At 42.4% G+C, this 24,783-nt stretch overlaps 1 protein-coding gene across 2 annotated transcripts; it reads right to left on the bottom strand.

The window, feature by feature from the left end:
• Positions 1 to 4,765: 4,765 nt before the first annotated feature.
• On the bottom strand, positions 4,766 to 22,347 carry LOC118398620 (uncharacterized). Of its 2 annotated transcripts, none has more exons than XM_052470968.1 (9): positions 21,958 to 22,347; positions 11,362 to 11,556; positions 11,023 to 11,219; positions 10,856 to 10,918; positions 10,427 to 10,442; positions 8,979 to 9,173; positions 8,651 to 8,853; positions 8,513 to 8,550; positions 4,766 to 7,414 (listed from the first exon to the last, which is right to left on the bottom strand). In XM_052470968.1, the coding sequence occupies exons 2-9, from the start codon at positions 11,546 to 11,548 to the stop codon at positions 7,327 to 7,329; spliced, it is 987 nt and encodes a 328-aa protein (XP_052326928.1). In that variant the 5' UTR covers positions 11,549 to 11,556; positions 21,958 to 22,347; the 3' UTR covers positions 4,766 to 7,326. The 2 variants fall into 2 exon arrangements, with proteins under 2 accessions (XP_052326928.1, XP_052326927.1); XM_052470967.1 differs by lacking the exon at positions 21,958 to 22,347 and adding an exon at positions 21,430 to 21,595.
• Between the last annotated feature and the right edge of the window lie 2,436 nt (positions 22,348 to 24,783).

Below are 24,783 nucleotides of genomic sequence, written 5' to 3'. Positions count from 1 at the left end.
GGACATGTGCTGTCTCAGGTAGAGATGCAGCCCTAGTAAAGTAAGCTTATGGACATGTGCTGTCTCAGGTAGAGATGACAGCCTAGTAAATAGTATGGACAGCCCTAGTAAAGGTAGAGTTGCAGCCCTAGTAAAGTATGGACATGTGCTGCCTCAGGTGCAGAGTAAAGTAAGCTTATGGCAGCCTCTAGTGCAAGTAAAGTAAGCTTATGGACATGTGCTGTCTCAGGTAGAGTTGCAGCCCTAGTAAAGTAAGCTTATGGACATGTGCTGTCTCAGGTATAGTGGCAGCCCTAGTAAAGTAAGCTTATGGACATGTGCTGCCTCAGGTAGAGATGGCAGCCCTAGTAATCTTTCCAGGTGCAGGAGTTGTAGTAAAGGGTAAGTGGATTAACCATTTGGCATACTCCATGCAGGCCCTTACTAATTTGATAGTACAGGGTTTTACTCAGTTATCACTAATTGTGCAAATGTGAAGGCAGTAGTGACCAGAGATGAAAGACAGAGGGGCCTACAGGTCCCTTGGAATAAACAATGAGGATTACTGTGTCATGTTGCTGCCTGACTCCTCTGACAACATGACAGCTATTATAAATTACCTGGCTAAATTAGGAGGTACTCTGTGAAATGCTGACAACACCATCTTTGACCAAATTGGACACTGGTTTAATGGTGTATTTGGAAACGTGATGGGTAAGGTAATGATGTTCCTGTCTGCCATGATTGTTCCACTCCTGGTTGGACTACTGTGTTTTGCTGTTGCTTTATGTATAATAAAGTGCTTGGCTAGAAAGACTGTTGACCATTTGGGGATTATGGGACACATCTATGTTGGGGTGGTCACAAGAAGGGAACAAACTTACCTAATGTGGTAGATGGAAGATATGGGAGATACTAGAGATTGTTGTGTATATATGGGTCAACTGAGAGAAGAGTATAGTGATAGGAGAAACTATGATAAAGGGGATTTTAGTGTAGTAGATGTACATCAACAGGTGACAGGTGTAAACCTCTCTAGGATAGAGGAAGGCATGGGAGCACCTTTTGGATGGATGTGGCTATGCAGTGACAAGGGGTATCTCACTTTACCTTCTGGATGGGGGGGTGTTGTTATTTGGGGAGAACAGAAATGTACATGTTAAGAATTCTGGTCACCAATCTTTTCAATGAGACAGGTCAAACCAACTCTGGTGTACTGCAGCGTGGCAAACGACTCATCCTAGAAAATCAGGAAGCCTATGGTCATGTCCTACACCTGGGTGAGATTTTGGTATGTCATTCATACCCTCCTGGGGTGTGGCTGCCCTAGGAAAGTGGGTAAACAATTTAACCTATTCTTTACAGGCCCATATGAATTTAAGCCAACTCTCGTTAGATGTCCAAAATCTGAAAGCAATCGTCAGCAGAGTTGGCTTTAGATCAGCTTTTGGCGAAGGAAGGAGGACACTGTAACGTACTAGGTATTATTGATCCTGAAAATTGTGTTATGCTCCTCCCTGACTCCTCTGAGAATATGACTGCAATAATTGATAAGATTTCTGATCTTAGTAAAACTCTCTCAAAATCTGCTAAATCTGTTTTTGACAAAGTTGGTGACTGGTTTAATGCTAAATTTGGAAATGTGATGGGAAAAGTTGTTGACTCTGTTTTCATTGTTTATTCCTATACTTGTGGGAGGTTTGGGGATTTTGGTTACTGCTTATATTTGTAAGAAAATGACTGTAACTGCTCATGAACATGCTGGAATGATGGTGTTGGTGGAAGCTCCTACAAATCATGCTGAAAATGATACTGGTACATTTTTGGTTTCTCTTAATCCCATTTGTTATTCAACTCGTGTAGTTTCTCCCAGGACTCAAGAGGAAATGGGAGTATAGACAGACTCACCCCACCCCCACCAACATTCCAGGAACCTCAGGAGTTGTTTCTCCCTTTAGCAGGCCATACCTGGGATCAAATGGATCCAGGGGATTTGCCTAATCTATTTGACTTCAGAGGAGAATATTATGATTGAAGCTGTGAGACTAATTAGTCTCAAAGGGATATAAGATATTGTCATAATGCTAATTTCACCAATGATTGACAAGGAAACAGGAATGAACCCTAACAGGGGCTGAAGGGAGGGGTTCGCCCAGGGAGCCATACAAGCTAGAACCACCATTGGGCGCAGGTGTTGGTAACTGGTCAGCCACTAAACCCCCTAAACTGCTCATTGGGCGCTGCACTGCGGCTGCTAAAACCTCTCCAACCTAATGTGTGTTTGTGTGTATGTGTGTGTGTATATATATATATGTGTGTGTATGTGTGTGTGTATATGTGTGTGTGTATATGTGTTTGTTTGTATGTGTGTGTGTATATGTGTGTGTGTATATGGGGGATTAGGATAAAAGCAGAAGACACATTTCCATCTCGCAGCGAATAATAAAGTATAGCATCTAATCAATGGGGTAATGAAAGAGTTTGTCACGTTCTGACCTTTATTTCCTTTATTTAGTATAGTCAGGGTGTGAGTTGGGGTGGGCAGTCTGTTTTTCTATGTTTGGTTTCTGTTTCGGCCTAGTATGGTTCTCAATCAGAGGCAGGTGTCGTTAGCTGTCTTTGATTGAGAATCATACTTAGGTAGCCTGGGTTTCACTGTTGGTTTGTGGGTGTTTGTTTCCGTGTGAGTGTTTGTCGCCACACGGTACTGTTTCGGTTTCGTTTATGTTCACATTTATTGTTTTGTATTTCATAGTGTTTAGTTTATTTATTAAAGTAATCATCATGAACACTTACCACGCTGCATCTTGGTCCGATCCTTACTCCTCTTCAGACGAAGAGGAGATCTGCCGTTACAGAAACACCCACCACAAAAGGACCAAGCAGCGTGATAACGGGCAGCAGCAGCAGCAGCAGCAGCGAACACAAGACTCCTGGACTTGGGAGGAGATTATGGACGGTAAAGGACCCTGGGCACAGCCAGGGGAATATCGCCGTCCCAAGACAGAGCTGGAGGCAGCGAAGGCAGAGAGGCGCTGGTATGAGGAGGCAGCACGGCAGCGCGGCTGGAAGCCCGAGAGGCAGCCCCAAAAATGTGTTGGGGGGGCACACGGGGAGTGAGGTGAAGCCAGGTAGGAGACCTGCGCCAACTTCCCATGCTTACCGGAGAGAGAGAGGGACTGGGCAGGCACCGTGTTATGCGGTGGAGCGCACAGTCTCCCCAGTGCGTGTGCATAGCCCGGTGCGGTACATTCCAGCTCCTCGTATCGGCCGGGCTAGAGTGGGCCTCAAGCCAGGTGCCATGAAGCCGGCTTTACGTATCTGGTCTCCAGTGCGTCTCCTCGGGCCGGCGTACATGGCACCAGCCTTACGCATGGTATCCCCGGTTCGCCAGCACAGCCCAGTGCGGGCTATTCCACCTCGCCGCACTGGCCTGGCTACTGGGAGCATTCAACCAGGTAAGGTTGGGCAGGCTCGGTGCTCAAGAGCTCCAGTGTGCCTGCACGGTCCGGTCTATCCAGTGCCACCTCCACGCACCAGCCCTCCGGGGGCAGCCCCCCGCACCAGGCTGTCTCTCCGTCTTCTGCCTACAGGTGCTCCCGCCTGTACAGCGCTGCTAGAGCCTTCCTTCTCTCCAGCGCCGCCAGAGTCTCCCGTCTGTCCTGAGCCACCAGAGTCTCCCGTCTGTCCTGAGCCGCCAGAGTCTCCCGTCTGTCCTGAGCCGCCAGAGCCGCCAGTCTGTCCTGAGCCGCCAGAGCCGCCAGTCAGCCAGGAGCCACCAGAGCCGCCAGTCAGCCAGGAGCCGCCAGAGCCGCCAGCCAGCCAGGAGCCTCCAGAGCCGTCAGCCAGAAAGGAGCCTCCAGAGCCGTCAGCCAGCCAGGATCCTCCAGAGCCGTCAGCCAGCCAGGAGCCACCAGAGCCGCCAGAGCCGTCAGGCAGCCAGGAGGCGCCAGAGCCGTCAGTCAGCCAGGCGAAGCCAGAATCGCCCTTCACTCCTGAGCTGCCGGAGTCTCCCGTCCATTTGGGACCCGTGGCGAGGGTCGATGCTCTAAAGAGGCCATGGAGGCGGGCTAAGAGGCTCACCAAAACTATGGTGAAGTGGGGCCCACGTCAGACCCGCCATCGTGGACAGACGCCCACCCAGACCCTCCCCTATAGGTTCAGGTTTTGCGGCCGGAGTCCACACCTTTGGGGGGGATACTGTCACGTTCTGACCTTTATTTCCTTTGTTTTGTCTTTATTTAGTATGGTCAGGGCGTGAGTTGGGGTGGGCAGTCTGTTTGTTTTTCTATGTTTGGTTTCTGTTTCGGGCGAGTATGGTTCTCAATCAGAGGCAGGTGTCTTTAGTTGTTTCTGATTGAGAATCATACTTACGTAGCCTGGGTTTCACTGTTGGTTTGTGGGTGTTTGTTTCCGTGTGAGTGTTTGTCACCACATGGTACTGTTTCGGTTTCGTTCATGTTCACATTTATTGTTTTATATTTCATAGTGTTCAGTTTATTTATTAAAGTAATCATCATGAACACTTACCACGCTGCATCTTGGTCCGATCCTTACTCCTCTTCAGACGAAGAGGAGATCTGCCGTTACAGAATTGGGACGTCCCAAGGATTACATTTAGAATTTTCCACCCCAGATTACATTATGATTAAATGAAATTCAACACAATGAACAATAGTTATTGACCTCAAATAAGGCTTGAAGAAAGAAGGGTTGCCTACACTCCTTTTTTGTACAGTGTGAAGAAAAAATACATGCAGCTGACACAAATTGACACTCCCTCAGATGTGTTAATTCATTTTTATTAAAAGGTACAATCTGAGATATTCAATTCTGTTGAATAGTAATTTAATAGGCCCCTTGTCACACCCTGATCTGTTTCACCTGACTTTGTGATTGTCTCCACCCCCTCCATCTTCCCCATTATCCCCTGTGTATTTATACCGGTCTTCTCGATTTGTCTGTTGCCAGTTCGTTTCGTTCATTCAGACCTATCAGTGGTTTTCCCCATGTTCCTGTCCTGTTCATAGCGCCCGTTTCCTAGTTTTCCCGGTTTTGACCTTTCTGCCTGCTCTGAGGCTGCCTACCGTCCTGTACCTTTGCCCCACTACTCTGGATTACCGATCTCTGCCTGACCTGATTCTGAGCCTGCCTGCCGTCCCGTACCTTTGCCTGCCCGTGTTCGATTTATTACACTTTTGTTACTTCAACATTGTCTGTTCCTCGGTCTTACCTTTAAACCTGATGTATCTATTGATTCTTGAATAATGTCTTATATGCCACGTGGGCTTAGTAGGTTACAGCTGTTGATGTTAGAGTAGTTATATTTCTCTTTATTCCACACCCAAGTGCCAGGGCTTCCATTGAGCCAAAACACTTCAGGATAATGTGGTAATGCAACAACAACAAAAATATAATTTCAGCTATATTGAAATGCCACATGATTATGATCAACCCTGTGTCTGCAAAATCACAGTATGTAGCATAATAAAGTATATATATTTATATACACACAACCGGTCAAAAGTTTAAGAACACCTACTCATTCAAGGGTTTTTCTTTATTTGTACTATTTTCTACATTGTAGAATACTAGTGAAGACGTCAAAACTATGAAATAACACATATGGAATCATGTAGTAACCAAAAAAGGGTTTTATATTTGAGCTTCAAATAGCAACCCTTTGCTTTGATGACAGCTTTGCACACTCTTGGCATTCTCTCAACCAACTTCATAAGGTAGTCACCTGGAATGCATTTTAGTTAACAGGTGTGCCTTCTTAAAAGTTCATTTGTGGAATTTCTTTCCTTCTTAATGTGTTTGAGCCAATCAGTTGTGTTGTGACTAGGTGGGGGGTATACAGAAGATAGCCCTATTTGGTAAAATACCTAGTCCATATTATGGCAAGAACATCTCAAATAAGCAAAGAGAAATGACAGTCCATCATTACTCTAAGACATGGAGGTCAGTCAATACAGAACATTTCAAGAACTTTGAAAGTTTCTTCAAGTGCAGTTGCAAAAACCATCAAGCACTATGATGAAACCGGCTCTCATGAGGACCGCCATAGGAAAGGAAGACCCAGAGTTACCTCTGCTGCAGAGGATATGTTCATTAGAGTTACCAGCCTCAGAAATTGCAGCCCAAATAAATGCTTCACAGAGTTCAAGTAACAGATACATCTCAACATCAACTGTTCAGAGGAAACTGTGTGAATCAGGCCTTCATGGTTTAATTGCTGCAATGAAACCACTACTAAAGGACACCAATAATAAGAAGAGACTTGATTGGGACAAGAAACACGAGCAATGGACATTAGACCGGTGGAAATGTATTCTTTGGTTTGGAGTCCAAATTGGAGATTTTTGGTTCCAACCGCCGTGTCTTTGTGAGACGTGGTGTGGGTGAATGGATGATCTCTGCATGTGTATTTCCCACCATAAAGCATGGAGGAGGAGGTGTTATGGTGTGGGGGTGCTTTGCTGGTGACACTGTCTGTGATTTATTTTGAATTCAAGGCACACTTAACCAGCATTGCTACCACAGTATTCTGCAGCGATATGCCATCCCCTCTGGTTTGGGCTCAGTGGGACTATCACTTGTTTTTCAACAGGACAATGACCCAACATACCCCCAAGCTGTGTAAGGAAGGAGAGTGATGGAATACTGCATCAGATGGCCTGGCCTCCACAATCCCCCGACCTCAAACAAATTGAGATGGTTTGGGATAAGTCGGACCGCAGAGTGAAGGAAAAGCAGCCAACAAGTGCTCAGCTTATGTGCGAACTCCTTCAATACTATTGGAAAAGCATTCCAGGTGAAGCTGGTTAAGAGAATGCCAAGTGTGCAAAGCTGTCATCAAGGCAAAGGGTGGCTACTTTGAATTATCTAAAAAATGTAATATATTTTGATTTGTTTAACACTTTTGGTTACTACATGATTCCATATGTGTTATTTCATAGTTTTGATGTCTTCACTATTATAAATAGTAAAAGAATAGTAAAAATATTGAAAAACCCTTGAATGTAGGTGTTCTAAAACTGTTGGCAGGTAGTATATATTTATTTATACTCCCATCAAAAGTTGTCTCAAGCATTATATTACATTATCTTTATACTTATCCACATTAATGGAGTTAATTATTAAGCAATTTTGACAAAACACACTTTAGCTGTTCTAGACTCACTTAGGCTATAAGTGCATATTCTAACGCGTATAGTTAGTTATATTTCTAGGGTTAAATTGTCAAATGTTTTGACTATGAATAGACATTTTTCAAAATCAGACTTCAATCCACTTATTCGCTCATTATTATATCTTAAAGGCTGGGGAGCAATGTGCTTCATCTTAATGTTGCACTTCATGATTGCAAACAGGCACTTCAACTGTTGCAGTGTAAGGCTCAGTCACTCTGGCCAACCAATCTTTTGCCAACCTAAAGAAACAAAACCACATCAGATGTTACTGACAGTATCTTGTCCTGATATAAATCTAATATCCTTCAGCTTTATGAGAGTCAGGCCCTTGTTGTGGCATCCTAAATCCTAAACATCCATTGGATATGTTTTTCATCAAAGGGATACTTTGGAGTTTTGACAAAGAGCCCCTCTATGTACTTCCCCAGAGTCAGATGAACTCGTGGATAGAATTTTTATGTCTCTGTGTGCAGTTTGAAGGAAGTTGCTAACTAGCGCTTGTACAATTACTAAATAGCGTTAGCGCAATGACTGGAAGGTTATGGGTATCGAATAGCATGGTAGCAGAAACCCATAGTGTCATGCCCTGACCTTAGATATCTCTGTTTTCTATATATTTTGGTTAGGTCAAGGTGTGACTAGGGTGGGTACTTTTGTATGTCTAGGGTTTTTGTAGATCTAGGGGGTTTTGTATATCTATGTTGGCCTGATATAGTTCCCAATCAGAGACAGCTGTTTATCGTTGTCTCTGATTGGGGATCATATTTAGGCAGGCCTTTTCCCCACTTTCTGGTGTGGGATCTTGAATATGTATAGTTGCCTGTCAGCACAATATTGTATAGCTTCACGTTTCGGTTGTTATTTTGTTAGTTTGTTCGGTGTTCATTCTTTTAATAAAGAGAATGTACGCATACCACGCTGTGCCTTGGTCTGATCCGTTCAACGAACGTTGACACAGACTTAGTTATTGTGCTAATGCTAGTCAACATTGGCTCATGAAACTACGTCTAACTTCCTTCATACTGGACACAGAGAGATCAAAATCATATCCACAAGTTCATCTGACTCTGGGGGGAGGAGATAAATGGCCTCCTTGCCAAAATCCCGAAGTATCCCTTTAATCTTCCTGTTATTCATAAAAGCAATGTCAGCATCATTGTCTTCTTCACACTTCACACCCAGGAACAATTAACAGTACACCTAGGAGCTAGTGTGGTATCAATTTGCAGAATTCAATTTTGATTACTGAAGCTAACATAACATTTGAAATTGTACTTTCATCTTATCTTGATGTGACCTGTGTTCATGTCAACAATAATATCAATTAATATACTTACCGACAGATGATACGAGGGTAAAAGGAAGAAACTGCAATCTATGAAAAAATAACAAGGAATTCAAACTGGTTCTCCTTGGATAAAATGTGTTCTATAGAGTCATATTGTATTTCAAATAGTGTACAAATTATAGAATACCTCAGGATGTATATTAAGCTTCTTCAGAATCTCTTTGACTGCTGCTTCATTGCGATGACACTCCAATAGTCCCTGGCTCTCATGGAAGAGACAGTCCACTGTGAGTATTACATCACCTCTGGTCACTAGTCTGCTGCTGTCAGGTACAGTGTAGTCTGGGTTGAAGGTGTGATGCTTCACTACCAAAATGGTAGGTTTACCAGCTGTCAAGAGAGTGAGGGACAAATAAGAGCATTTGGAATAAGATGCAACTTTTTGAGAAGTTTCTTTTTGGATATTGTTGATCTGGAAATAGTCCAGTACACTTGGTTCTGGGTGCCAAGATTACCAGGAATCTGCTGCAGTGCTGCTTCAATATCAGTCCCGGCACGAGAGACAATGGGACAGAAAGCAATGACGACATCACTCTCCGCCGATGACGTCACCTTCGTTAAACCTTTTGTAGTGAGCCGGCGATTTATTTCCTCATGAGACCCCAGAGTATTCCCAGTCAGAATGGTAAAGAACTTCTCCATCTTCAACTCTATAGAATAATAAACATGTGGTGTAAGTATGTGGTTAAGAAACTGTGACACCTCAGTTACAACATAAGCATTTTCAAAGAGTCTTACAGCCTGCCATCATGATGGATCTCAGTTGCACGTTCCCTAAATGACAGCGTTGTAGGCTAACTTCAATTGTATTGAAGCCTCTGCTACAATAAAGACATCTAACTACCCGGCGGGAATCACTTGCTGTGCCCTTACAGGCAATGTCCGCTAAAAATGATGGGCACCGACAAAATGACAGAGCCCATTCATTTTCAATGGAAGGAAAGCGGATCTGGCTCAAATGAGCACGGCCAAATAAGTTCAGAGAACAGAGGGATGCAAAAAGTTGGAGATAGTGGAACTTTTAGCAAAGTCCTGGTGATATCGCGGTGTGATTGACCAATTGGGGTCCATAACTGTTCGACTGGTGCACAAACATTCAGCACCATGACAGCGCCACAGCAGCACAAACTACAGTAGATATCGGGGCAAACATTCTATGGGCTCGCAAACATTCAGCAACACGGACAGCGCCATGATCAGCGCAAACTGATAGCTAGTAGGCTTATTGTTTTCAGACACAACCTTTGTGCATCACTACAAGAATGACAGGTTTAGGAAACAAAATATATGTCAACTTTTAACAATGGATATGAGAAGCCTAGCAATGTATGCTGAATGTAATAACATTCACAAGTTACTGTTGCCATTGTCAATTACTTGTATTTCTACCCATCTAAACATGGAAGACAATAGCTGTCAGAGGAATTTGGTCAGATTACTGATTTGCCTGGAATCTGCTGCAGTGATGCTTCAATATCAGTCCCAGCATGAGAGACGGTGGGACAGAAAGCCATCACGACACTCTCCTCTGGTGATGTCACCTCAATCAAGCTAGTGGTTGCGGTGAGTTGCTGTGTTATGCCCTCATGAGACCCTAGAGTATTCCCAGATACAATAGCTAGTAGAGCTATCCTTGGCACTACAGAGAGAAAAAACATTTTGGTAAAAAATGCCTGTGCTGCAACAATGGTACATTGTGGTACATTCACATGCGTCAAATTTGTTTGCAAAGTATGTCATGAAATACATAGGGGACATTTCGGAAATATGCCCCTGAAGGTGCAGTTGTATCCACTTTGCAGCCACACTTTTCTTAACCTGTGCTGCAGTGCAGGGAAACGTAATAAGCTTCCCAACTGTGGGTATAATATCAATGTTTGATTTATAACAGGTACTCTCTTACCTTTTGGAAAATCCTGCTGCAACAGAGAGAGAGAGAAGTTCAGAAATTACCCCAGAAAGTAAACTCTCTCAATTTTGCATCAAAGTTACCAGTTTTTTGGTGCTGTGACTCATTCTGATCACCCATTCAATGTCTATTAGCTGCTGGGGTTGCTACAGAGAGGAGGTCACAGGGGGGTCCAGTGTAGCCATGTAATTAGTAACCCTGCTGATTGCTTCATTGCTTATGGATTGTTTTTAGTTCCCAAAGCTAATGTCTAGGCTTTAGTTAAGTGGTCTAATGCGGTCTTGACAGTCCAGATTAAATATGTTTAATCATTCCTAGGAAAGTGTCTGGACACCAGCATAATAAATTGTATATTTTTGTACAGTTGTACACTCACATCAGCCGTTGAGCAAAGTACCAAAATCTGAAATTAGAAAAAAATACCTCCAAGATTTTATGCTCAAGGGCTTCACTGGCTTCACTGGCTTCAATAATCTCCCAGTCATTCTGCAAGTTAAAATACACAGTATAGGTACGTATGCAGGAGGTGTTACTTGGTGTTAGTATTCCCAACTGAAGCTTGCATTACCCCACTGGATAAACTACATTACCATTGGCAGTATTATGTTCACAATCTTTTTGAATGCTGCTTCATTGCGATGACACTCCAATAGTCCCTGGCTCTCATGGAAGAGACAGTCCACTGTGAGTATTACATCACCTCTGGTCACTAGTCTGCTGCTGTCAGGTACAGTGTAGTCTGGGTTGAAGGTGTGATGCTTCACTACCAAAATGGTAGGTTTACCAGCTGTCAAGAGAGTGAGGGACAAATAAGAGCATTTGGAATAAGATTCCATTTTTGAGAAGTTTCTTTATGGATATTGTTGATCTGGAAATAGTCTCTGATGACAGACTGTTACAGTACACTTGGTTCTGGGTGCCAAGATTACCAGGAATCTGCTGCAGTGCTGCTTCAATATCAGTCCCGGCACGAGAGACAATGGGACAGAAAGCAATGATGACATCACTCTCCGCCGATGACGTCACCTTCGTTAAACCTTTTGTAGTGAGCCGGCGATTTATTTCCTCATGAGACCCCAGTGTATTCCCAGTCAGAATGGTAAAGAACTTCTCCATCTTCAACTCTATAGAATAATAAACATATGGTTTAAGTATGTGGTTAAGAAACTGTGACACCTCAGTTACAACATAAGCATTTTCAAAGAGTCTTACAGCCTGCCATCATGATGGATCTCAGTTGCACGTTCCCTAAATGACAGCGTTGTAGGCTAACTTCAATTGTATTGAAGCCTCTGCTACAATAAAGACATCTAACTACCCTGCGGGAATCACTTGCTGTGCCCTTACAGGCAATGTCTGCTAAAATTGATGGGCTCATTGATAAACTCATTTATGTTACTCAATACCTGTGTCCTGCTTCTGACTCCGCTATAACTCTGCACCCAATCGCTGACAGGTGCAGTTCACGCTAATGAACTAATCCTCTGCAGCAGAGGTAACTCTGGGTCTTCCTTTCCTGTGGCGGTCCTCATTGAGAGACAGTTTAATAGCGCTTGATGGTTTTGTGACTGCACTTGAAGAAACTTTAAAAGTTCTTGACATTTTCCACATTGACTGACCTTCATGTCTTAGAGTAATGATGGCCTGTTGTTTCTCTTTACTTATTTAAGCTGTTCGTGCCATAACATGGACTTGTCTTTTACCAAATAGGGTTATCTTCTGCATACCACCCCTACCTTGTCACAATACAACTGATTGGCTCAAACGCATTAAGAAGGAAAGGAATTCCACAAATGAACTTAAATGCATTCCATGTGACTACCTTTAAAAAAACATATATTTTACATATACTTTATTTAACCAGGTAGGCTAGTTGAGAACAAGTTCTCATTTACAACTGTGACCTGGCCAAGATAAAGCAAAGCAGTTAGACAGAAACAACAACACAGAGCTACAAATGGGATAAACAAACATACAGTCAATAACAAGTTGGGAAAATGTATATACAGTGTGTCTAAATGTAATAAGATTAGGGAGGTAAGGCAATAAATAGGCCATAGTGGCTAAATAAATTACAATTTTGCATTAACACTGGAGTGAAAGATGTGCAGATGATGATGTGCAAGTAGGGATACTGGGGTGCAAAAGAGCAAAAAAAATAACAATATGGGGATGAGGTAGTTGGGTGGGCTATTTACAGATGGGCTGTGTACAGGTGTAGTGATCGGTAAGCTGCTCTGACAACTGATGCTTAAACTTAGTGAGGGAGATATACGTCTCCAGCTTCAGTGATTTTTGCAATTCGTTCCAGTCATTGGCAGCAGAGAACTGGAAGAAAAGGCGGACAAAGAAGGTGTTGGTTTTGGGGATGACCAGTGAAATATATACCTGCTGGAGCGCGTGCTACGGGTGGATGTTGCTATGTTGACCAGTGAGCTGAGATAAGGCGGGGCTTTACCTAGCAAAGACTTATACATGACCTGGAGCCAGTGGGTTTGGTGACGAATATGAAGCGAGGGCCAACCAACGAGAGCATACAGGTCGCAGTGGTGGGCAGTGTATGGAGCTTTGGTGGCAAAACGGACGGCACTGTGATAGCAAATTGGATGTAGTCTGAGTCGAGTGTTGGAGGCACTCTACTTGTAAATGACATCGCCGAAGTCAAGGATCGGTAGGATATATACAGAGAAAAGAGTCAGCCTGAGAATTGAACCCTGTGGCATCCCCAAAGAGACTGCCAGAGGTCCGGACAACAGGCCCTCCGATTTGACACACTGAACTCTGTCTGAGAAGTAGTTGGTGAACCAGGCGAGGCCGTCATTTGAGAAACCAAGGCTACTGAGTCTGCCGAAAAGAATGCAGTGATTGACAGAGTCGAAAGCATTAGCCAGGTCGATGAAGACAGCTGCACAGTACTGTCTTTTATTGATGACGGTTATGATATCGTTTAGGACCTTGAGCGTGGCTGAAGTGCACCCATGACCAGCTCGGAAACCAGATTGCATAGCGGAGAAGGTACGGTGGGATTCGAAATTGCCGATGATATGTTTGTCAACTTGGCTTTCGAAGACAGGGCAGGATAGATATGGGTCTGTAACAGTTTGGTTCTAGAGTGTTTCCCCTTTGAAGAGGGGGATGACCGCGGCAGCATTCTAATCTTTAGGGATCTCAGACGATACGAAAGAGAGGTTGAACAGGCTAGTAATACGGGTTGAAACAATTGCGGCGGATAATTTTAGAAAGAGAGGGTCTAGATTGTCTATCCCAGCTGATTTTGTAGGGGTCCAGATTTTGCAACTCTTTCAGAACATCAGCTATCTAGATTTGGGTGAAGGAGAAGCAGGAGGGGAGCTTGGGCAAGTTGCTGCGGGGGATGCAGAGCTGTTAGCCAGGGTAGCCAGGTGGAAAGCATGGCCAATCGTAGAAAAATGCTTGTTGTTTCCTAGCCTCAGTGCAGTGGGCAGCTGCTCTTCTTCTCTATGGACTTTACAGTGTCCCAAAACCTTTTAGAATTTGTGCTAAAAGACGCACATTTCTGTTTGAAAAAGCTAGCCTTTGATTTCCTATCTGACTGAGTATATTGGTTCCTAACTTCCCTAAAAAGTTGCATATTACAGAGGCTATTCGATGCTAATGCAGTATGCCACAGGATGTTTTTGTGCTGGTCAAGGGCAGTCAAGTCTGGAGTGACCCAAGGGCTATATCTGTTCTTAGTTCTACATTTTTTTGAATGGGGCATGCTTATTTAAGATGGTGAGGAAAGCACTTTTAAATAATAACCAGGCATCCTCTACTGACGGGATGAGGTCAATATCCTTCCAGGATACCCGGGCCAGGTCGATTAGAAAGGCCTGCTTGCTGAAGTGTTTTAGGGAGCATTTGACATTGATGAGGGGTGGTCGTTTGACCACGGACCCATTACGAACGCAGGCAATGAGGCAGTTATTGCTGAGATCCTGGTTGAAAACAGAAAAGGTGTATTTAGAGGGCAAGTTGGCCAGGGTAATATCTATGAGGATGCCCATGTTTACGGATTTAGGGTTGTCCATGACAGGTTCCTTGATAATTTGTGTGAGATTGAGGGCATCTATCTTAGATTGTAGGATGGCCGGGATGTTAAGCATATCCCCGTTTAGGTCACCTAACAGTACGAACTCTGAAGATAAATGGGGGGCAATCAATTCACATATGGTGTCCAGGGCACAGCTGGAGGCTGAGGGGGGTTTTATAAAAAACAGCAACAGTGAGAGACTTACTTCTGGAAAGGTGGATTTTTAAAGATTGAATCTCAAACTGTTTTGGCACAGACCTGGATGGTATGACAGAACTCGGCAGGCTATCTCAGCAGTTGATTGCAACTCCACCCCATTTGGCAGTTCTATCTTGACGGAAAATGTTGTAGTTGGGGATGGAAATTTCAGCATTTTTGGTGGCCTTCCTAAGCCAGGTTTCAGACATGGCTAGGACATCAGGGTTGGCGGAGTGTGCTGAAACAAAGGCTTTTACGGTTACAGAAGTCAACAAATGAGAGTTAGCGGGCCGGGGCTAGCAGATCGGTCTTCGGCGACATCGCAGCGGAAAAGCCTGTTGAAACCACACTGGACGATTACATAGGCAGACCAGTCGTGATGGATAGGCGGGCTCCGTGTTGACAATAAAGGGTCCAGGCCAGTTGGCAAAAGAGGTATTGTAGCCCAAGAAGTTAGCTGGTATATGGGTCTAGCTCAAGGCTAACTCGTGCTTGCTTCGGGACAGATGCGTTAGCTAACAGTAGCCACTCAATTACAGCTAGCTAGCTGCGATGATCCGGTGTAATGGTCCAGAGCTTGCAGCAGGAATCATGTGATGTGGTTGAAAGAATAAAGCTGGTTGAAAGAATTCTAAGAGTGTGCAAAACTGTCATCAAGGCAAAGGGTGGCCACTTTGAAGAATCTCAAATGTAAAATATATTGATATGTTTAACACTTTTATGGTTACTTCATGATTCAATATGTGTTACTTCATAGTTTTCATGTCTTCACTATTATTCTACAATGTAGAAAATAGTTTTAAAAAATAAGGAAAACCCTGGAATGAGAAGGTGTGTCCAAAATGTTGACTGGTACTGTACATGCAAAAACATAGATATTAAAACAAACTATTCTAAAAATCTACCTGCAAAAGAGCATGCTGGGAAATATGATAATAATGGGCATGGTTTTGGTTCAATGCTGGCTATTAACACCAGCAGTGGGGTTATTTTACACCACTGAGTGTTAATTTAATTGTTAATTGAATTATTGCATCGACACTAGAAATGTTACACTGACAAATCAACACTGGTCAATTTGCTGTGTGCTATGAAAGGGACACATCTGCAGGCTTTCTATACATTTAAAGAATCTTTTAGAATTCTGAAGAACTGTCGATGCAAGGTTATTCTTGGGCAAGAGTTCTCCATTTAAGAACCTTTTAAGAACCTTAATTTTTTTCAGTGTATGGGCGTGCAAAAGTTCTGTACCATGGACAGCACCACGACCAGCACGAACTGATAGGTAGCAGCCCTATTGTTATCAGACACAACCTTTTTTTTGCCAAGATGCCCATTGTTCCTATTCCCCTGAAATGTTAAAATGTAGAAGATGATTGCAATACTGATCTCAGGACTCTTTGATATCCTGCTACAGGCGGTTAACACAAGTTAATTGGGACCCAGATACCGCAAAATATATGTTTGATTTCACAGTAGGCATACCTTTTGGAGGTTCCTGCTGCAACAGAGAGAAAAGTTCAGAAATCACACCAGATTGTATTATAAACAATTGATAAGATTACAATGCTTTATTGCATGCTTTATTTATAACGCCGCATATTTAACATTTAATTCATGTCAATGAACTAATTTAATTGTACAGTTGGTAATATCAGCTGACAAGAACCAAAGTTTGAAATGAGATTATATGCTACACCTGCAGTACCTGGATGTTATTCTGCTCATAGGTCTCCATGTCATATGCATTCCCCACATTGAATAAACACACTTTAACACTCACCACTAGCTAATAGAAATAAAAATCACATTTGGTGTGTCATTCGATTTTGAATCGTGTGCTCGAAACCAAGGCTGTCGAGTCTGCCGATGAGGATGTGGGGATTGACAGAGTCGAAAGCCTTGGCCAGGTCAATGAATACGGCTGCACAGTATTGTTTCTTATCGATGGCGGTTAAGATATCGTTTAGGACCTTGAGCGTGGCTGAGGTGCACCCATGACCAGCTCTGAAACCAGATTGCATAGCGGAGAAGGTATTGTGGGATTCAAAATGGTCGGTAATCTGTTTGTTGACTTGGCTTTCAAAGACCTTAGAAAGGCAGGGTAGGATAGATATAGGTCTGTAGCAGTTTGGGTCAAGAGATGACTGCAGCTGCTTTCCAATCTTTGGGAATCTCAGACGACACGAAAGAGAGGTTGAACAGGCTAGTAATAGGGGTGGCAACAATTTCGGCAGATAATTTTAGAAAGAAAGGGTAAGTAAACTCGGATGAATTCTCGCTGTCTGTGGGAAGTTTGTTAACATCTTGAATTGATTCTTGAATGATAGGGCCTTTGTTAACGTCTGTAGGAAGTGTGTTTGGCTTGCCTCCTGTGGCTGAGTAGTTGCCCATTGCATCTGACAAGAGGTCCTCTTGAGGCCTACTTAAAGGTGCTAAGATTTCCATCTGCAAATATCCCTAATGCCAATAACATATCTATAGAAGAAAATTAATAACAAACTAGGAAAGAGAGGTCTTTGAACATTTGCAGCATCTTTACCTCCTTATTGTTCATGACTGACTGTATTTCACTGACCCTGCAGAGCGACACAGACAGGATCACCTGTTACTGAAATACAGACAAGAGGGTAGCTGTATTCCAACATGGAGACCAAATAAAAATGAGCGAGTGGGTGTGTCGAAAGGAAAGTAGTGAGCATGTTGAAAGGAGTGGGTGTGTCGAAAGGAAAGTAGTGAGCATGTTGAAAGGAGTGGGTGTGTCGAAAGGAAAGTAGTGAGCATGTTGAAAGGAGTGGGTGTATCGAAAGAAATGGGTGTGTCGAAAGGAGTTTTGATTGAACTTGAGGTTTTTTTCATCCATTATTTATTACGCAACTACCTTACATTGAGATATAGTTTAGACTTCAGTTTTCAAGCCAGATGATGAGTCATATTTAAAAGTTACTTATTAAAAGGTATTGACGATGGGGTCTACTGTTGCTTCATGTGTTGTATGTGTGTGATTACTGTGACGTTCACCCCCGACATTGGCTACTAGGTAGCTACTTCCCATGCCGTTGCAGGACAGTAGTGCTCAGTCAAGCGGGAGCAAGGGTACTGTGTCCCGGTATTGTTGCCGTTCATGCCCGCCCCATTGAGTAGTACACCTCCCCAATGAGTAGTAGACCGTATGTGGAGTTGAAGTCGGAAATGTAGCCAAATACATGTAAACTCAGTTTTTCACAATTCCTGACATTTAATCCTAGTAAAAATGAGGAGCAGTTAGGAGCACCACTTTCTTTTAAGAATGTGAAATGTCAGAATAAAAGTGGAGAGAATTATTTATTTAATATTTTATTTCTTGCATCACATTCCCAGTGAGTCAGAGGTTTACATACACTCAATTAGTATTTAGTAACATTGCTTTAAATCGTTTAACTTGGGTCAAACGTTTCGGGTAGCCTTCCACAAGCTTCCCACAATAAGTTCGGTGAATTTTGGCCCATTCCTCCTGACAGAGCTGGTGTAACTGATTCAGGATTGTAGGCCTCCTTGCTCCTAGTTCTGCCCACAAATGTTCTATAGGATTGAGGCTTTGTTATGTCCACTCCAATATCTTGACTTTGTTGTCCTTAAGCCATTTTGCCACAACTTTGGAAGTATGCTTGGGGTCATTGTCCATTTGGAAGACCAACTGCAACCAAGCTTTAACTTCCTGACTGATTTCTTGAGATGTTGCATCAATATATCCAGATAATTTTCCTACCTCATGATGCCATCTATTTTGTGAAGTTCACCAGTCCCTCCTGCAACAAAGCACCCCAACAACATCTTTTTAATTGTCTTTTTTTTAACCTTTATTTAACTAGGCAAGTCAGTTAAGAACAAATTCTTATTTTCAATGACGGCCTAGGAACAGTGGTTTAACTGCCTGTTCAAGGGCAGAACGACAGATTTGTACCTTGTCAGCTCGGGGGTTTGAACTTGCAACCTTCCGGTTACTAGTCCAACGCTCTAACCACTTGGCTACCCTGCCGCCCCCGTGCTTCACGGTTGATATGGTGTTCGTCGGCTTGCAAGCATCACACTTTTTCCTCCAAACATAACGATGGTCATTATGGCCAAACAGTTACATTACATTTAAGTCATTTAGCAGACGCTCTTATCCAGAGCGACTTACAAATTGGTGCATACACCTTATGACATCCAGTGGAACAGCCACTTACAATAGTGCATCTAAATCTTTTAGGGGGGATGAGAAGGATTACTTACCCTATCCTAGGTATTCCTTGAAGAGGTGGGGTTTCAGGTGTCTCCGGAAGGTGGTGATTGACTCCGCTGTCCTGGCGTCGTGAGGGAGTTTGTTCCACCATTGGGGGCCAGAGCAGCGAACAGTTTTGACTGGGCTGAGCGGGAACTGTACTTCCTCAGTGGTAGGGAGGCGAGCAGGCCAGAGGTGGATGAACGCAGTGCCCTTGTTTGGGTGTAGAGCCTGATCAGAGCCTGGAGGTACTGAGGTGCCGTTCCCCTCACAGCTCCGTAGGTTCTATTTTTGTTTCATCAGACCAGAAGACATGTCTCCAAAAAGTACGCTATTTGTCCCCATGTGCAGTTGCAAACCGTAGTTTGTATTTTTTATGGCGGTTTTGGAGCAGTGGCTTCTTCCTTGCTGAGCGGCCTTTCAGGTAATAGGACTCGTTTTACTGTGGATATAGATACTTTTCTACCTGTTTCCTCAGCATCTTCACAAGGTCCTTTGCTGTTGTTCTGGGATTGATTTACACTTTTCGCACCAAGGTATGATAATCTCTAGGAGAGCGCTATGACGGCTGCGTGGTTCCATGGTGTTTATACTTGCGTACTATTGTTTGTACAGATGACCGATATACCTTCAGGCGTTATTAACAAGAAATTTGTGGAGTGGTTGAAAAACAAGTTTTAATGACTCCAACCTAAGTGTATGTAAACTTCCGACTTCAACTGTATGTATGTATGTATGTATGTATGTATGTATGTATGTATGTATGTATGTATGTATGTATGTATGTATGTATTTATTTATTTATTTATTTATTTATTTATTTATTTATTTATTTATTTATTTATTTATGTATGTATCAAGGCGACATCCATTGAATAAAAATATAAAGTGTAAAGTGTCGGACCCATGTTTCATGAGCTGAAATAAAATAAAAAAACAGAAATGTTCCATAAAAGCTCATTTCTCCCCAATGTTACATCCCTGTTAGTGAGCATTTCTCATTTGCCAATATATTCCATCCACCTGACAGGTATGGCATATCAAGAAGCTAATTAAACAGCATGATCATTACACAGGTGCACCTCATTCTTGGCACAATAAATGGCCACCCTAAAACGTGCAGTTGTCACACAACACAATGCCACAAAATGTCTCAAGTTTGAGGGAGCATGCAATTGGTATGCTCACTGCAGGAATGTCCACCAGAGCTGTTGCCAGATAATTGTATGTTAATTTCTTTATCATAAGCTGCCTCCAACATAATTTTAGAGAATTTGGCAGTATGTCACAACCACAGACCACGTGTAACCACGATAGTCCTGGACCTCCACATCTGGTTTCTACACCTGCGGGATCATCTGATCAGCCACCCGGACAGCTGATGAAACAGGAGTATTTCTGTCTGTAATAAAGCCCTTTTGTGGGGGGGGGGACTAAGGGGGGGGGGACTAACTCTGATTGGCTGGGCCTGGCCCCCGTGGATGAGCCTGGCTCCCAAGAGGGTGGGCCTAAGCCCCCCCATGAAGCGTTTATATTTTTGTTCAGTATAGATGGTTATCAAAATGTGTTATTTATTGTGTATGCCAGGCTGCTATTGTACTTTAAATAAATCCCGTGGATAAAAAATGGCCACGTTAGCTACCGCCTACGACACTACCATGATACCCAGTTTGAAGCACTTTAAATCGGCAAGTACGTTGATACAACACTGCTGCAGTGGTTTCCGATTTACTCGTCGTCCAGCCCAATCAGCCACGCAAAACGGTAGCAACAAAACTGCCCAACGAGCTGACTTGATTTCCATACACACACTCCTTTCGACACACCCACTCGCCAATACTCCAGATTGCCATATTGTGCTGCAGCTACCCATACATGGAAATACAGTACATAGCCTAATTACATTGTGGTTGGGGCAAGAAAAATATGCCCAATTCAATAATATCAATTTGTTTACCTGCACAATACTCTCTCGATGTCAATCAACAGAGAAAATAAATAAACTAATAACAACGTCAGGTTTGGATGAGAGGGTCGTCAAATACCAGATCAAAGGTGATATTATCTTATTAACATGTTATGGAAACATGTCTGTACTGCTTCTACTTTCACGCTTGAAACATCCTCCTGATTTCGGGTAATCAGAAAGTGAAAGTGTCCACAGCCCGTTGGTCGGGGATAACGTTCAACGCATATTCAGCCAACACTCTTTTGCTCTGACAAAAATAATTTATCTATTCGTTTTTATTGGTTAATTTCACAACAGCTCATTCTTGTCACAACAATACAAAATGTTCGAATTGCATTTCACAATGCAAATATTGATTGGTTTTACCATAATAATCTACATGAATTTGTGAGTTCATTGACTTACTATTCACTGACCCTGCAAAGCAACACAGAAAGCTTCACTTGTTATTGAAATACATAGCCAATTGCATCGATTGTGGCTGAGGCAAGAAAAAGATGTGCAATTTAAGAATATCAATTCGTTTAGCTACTTACCGCACAATATTGTCACGATGTCAACCAAGACAGAAAATAAACAAAGTAGTCACAAACATCAGGTTCAGATGAGAGCGTCGTCAAATACCAGATCAAAGTCGTATTATCTTAACTTGATCTGTCTGTCTGTACTGCTCTTCCAGTAATCAGAAAGTGAAAGTATACACAGCCCGTTGGTCGGGGATAACGTTCAACGCATCATCAATCAACACTCTCGCTCTGACAAAAATAAATGTATCTATTCGTTTTTATTGGTTACTGTCACAACAGTTCTTTCTTGTCACAACAATACACCATTTTCTGATAAAGTAAAGGTCAAATTGCATTACACAATGTAAATATTGATTGGTTTAACAATAATAATCTGCATGAATTTATGAGTTCGTTGACTGACTGTATTTCACTGACGCTGCAAAGCAGCACAGACAGGATCACCTGCTACTGAAATACATAGTTAATTACAGCGATTGTGGCTGAGGCAAGAAAAAGATGTGCAATTTAAGAATATCAATTAGTTTAGCTACTTACCGCACAATATTGTCACGATGTCAACCAAGACAGAAAATAAACAAAGTAGTCACAAACATCAGGTTTAGATGAGAGGGTCGTCAAATACCAGATCAAAGTCGTATTATTTTAACTTGATCTGTCTGTCTGTACTGCTCTTACATTCACTCTTGAAACGCACAGATAGAACAATGAGACAGATATTTAACCGGATGTATAAATGTGCTTGAAGTTGCCACTCACAAATATGGTAGTGAGAGGAAGCCAACTTGCCGGCAGCGGCAGAAGGATGAAACAAGATGGATTTTGTCCGACATTCTGTTATGAACAGAGTGGACTAAGTTTTGTAGACTTTACCCGTTGCAAACGTTTTTTTTAATTCGCGTTGTTTAAAAGGATTGCAAAAGCAAACTGAGTTATTGCACACGCTTACTTCACAGAATAGGCTTTTTCCCTAATGGAAATAGCCAGAGACATGCTAGAACGCGCCAATAGGATGTTGGTAGCTTGTGCTTGGCTCTGCTCACCATGGGTGTGTTCGTAAATTAAATCTGGAGTGCCAGAGTGCGCTCAGGGCTTTCGGAAATTCAGAGCGTTGTCAGATTGTCATTTGTAAATTCAGAGCGTTTACTGCGCACACGGTCACTGAACGATCTGACTGAGGAGTAGGCTTGATCCGAGCGTTCTGACGTCACAACCGCAGTCAAGCACCCAAGCTAATTGGCTAAAACGGGTGCTGAGCGGTAGTCGATTCATCAGTTATTCTGCGCTCTGGCACACTCAGAAAATAGCGCTCTGAAATCGGAGTACATAGCCAGAGCCAATTTACGAATAATTTGTTTTTATTGGAAACGACAGGCTGGGGTCTAGCTTGGTTTAGTTAAAAAAATATATATTTGGTGCAAGTGTCAGTAGCATCTTTGGCGCCCCCTGACAACGGTGAGTCAAGGAAATTTCAGGTTGCGACAACAAATCAAAAAGCTGTAACCAACAAGTAACCAATAATTGCACTCATCAACCAATCTGAGACGCCTGCGCAACCAAGACGTAACCAATAATTGATCAATGAGAAAAGAGTTGTAGAATTGACCGGAACTAGAAGAGGAGCGTCTCTTCTCTGTCTCTACCGTGAACATTTAATTAAACTGTAACGTTTGTAAACTTTAGCGGCTTATGTTATCATTTTCTGAAATCATAAGTTTTGTTGTCTGCTGTTTTCGATTGGAATATCTAGTAGTAGCAGGTAAGATCAGTGCATTAGGCTACATCACGTTAGTAGAGTTGGCTAACAATTTAGCTAGCTAGCTACATTAAGTACAGTAACAGTTGCTAGCTGTGTGTTTTGACTGGTTTTCAAAATAGTTTGTCATATCATCATCAAAATAGTCTGTCAGCTAGGCCTTGGCAAAATGGCCAAAAATATCTTATCAGGTATAAAAAAATATATATTTTATGTTTTTGAATAATACAAGTTCTACATTTGTTTTATGAGTTGTGTGTGAACCTAGGGTGGCAACACATACATTCTAAGTGATTTCAATGGGTCTTTCTCTATTCTGATTGTTTTATACTGTTAACTTCAACTTAAACCAAAAATATTTTATACATTTATGCTCCCTGCACTCATTTGAGATCATTTCCACACTGCCACAAAGTGCAGCATGATATGGGCACACCATTTAGACCTTATTTTTAACCAAATTTTGCAATTTAGATTTAGAGAAACTGTTGGAATCATGGAAATATAATGATTATTCTAATTCTATAGTTAGAATATAATAGTGGGCACTTTGAATACAGTGTTTAACATGCCAACGAATGAAAATGCCAGGGAGGAGTTATTATGACAGGGTAGGAACCAAAGTGATGGTCAGTGTTTTCTAGGGGACCCTATAATCTTTGGCTACATTTAATGTTTTATCTTAGCTACTTCATGTACTCATGCATTGAATAGTCCTCTTTGATTTAGAAGATACTGTTGCACAAACAACATGCTGATTTAGGTCACCATCAGCTAGCTACGTTTGCTCAGACTCAGTACATTTATTAACTAGCTAACCAGTGTTAGTGCCTAACAATATTTAGGCCCAACATGCTAAGAAAATACAAACTAGCTGTATGCAGATGTAAGAAACACAAACTTATAGTGTGAAAAAAATCTCTCTTGCTTCTCTTTCATTATGGAATAAATTAATATTTTCAAAACTGTTCAACTATTTTCTTTCTCTTTGAGTCAACTACTCATCACATTTTATACACTGCAGTGCTAGTTGGCTGTAGTTAATGCTTTCAGTACTAAATTCATTCTCTGATCCTTTGATTGGGTGGATAACATGTCAGTTCCTGCTGCAAGAGCTCGGATAGGCTGGAGGATGTCCTAGGATGCTGTCATAATTAAATCAAATCAACATGTATTTGTCACATACACATGGTCAGCAGATGTTAATGCGAGTGTAGCGAAATGCTTGTGCTTGTAGTGTAGTATGATCTAAAATAAGGACGCGCGACAATGAGGTTCTAGCTCCAGCATGTTTATTAACCAAACCCATCACATGTCCTACCTAGGTAAGGATACCCCCAAGGGACATCCTACTAAATCTTCCCCTCTCCCATGAATAAGAACTCAATATGCATAACCACTGAAGCATAACTGAAATGCAATTTGGAAACCAGTATTATTCTCTAACCTGCTACTTCCCATCCTGAAACAGTATGAAAGCATTAAATTACACAGTATGAACATGAACTTAGGTACAGTCTCTTTTTGCTGGGTATGGTCCCCAACAGTATGTTTTCTCTTCACGTAACATAGTCTTTCAGCCACTCTGGTGGCTTCACATCCCTTTT

This window comes from Oncorhynchus keta, chromosome 19, assembly GCF_023373465.1.
Source record: "Oncorhynchus keta strain PuntledgeMale-10-30-2019 chromosome 19, Oket_V2, whole genome shotgun sequence".
NCBI classification, from domain to species: domain Eukaryota; kingdom Metazoa; phylum Chordata; class Actinopteri; order Salmoniformes; family Salmonidae; genus Oncorhynchus; species Oncorhynchus keta.
Note: the sequence above shows the minus strand (reverse complement) of the source record. Positions and strands in the feature narration are given on the sequence as shown.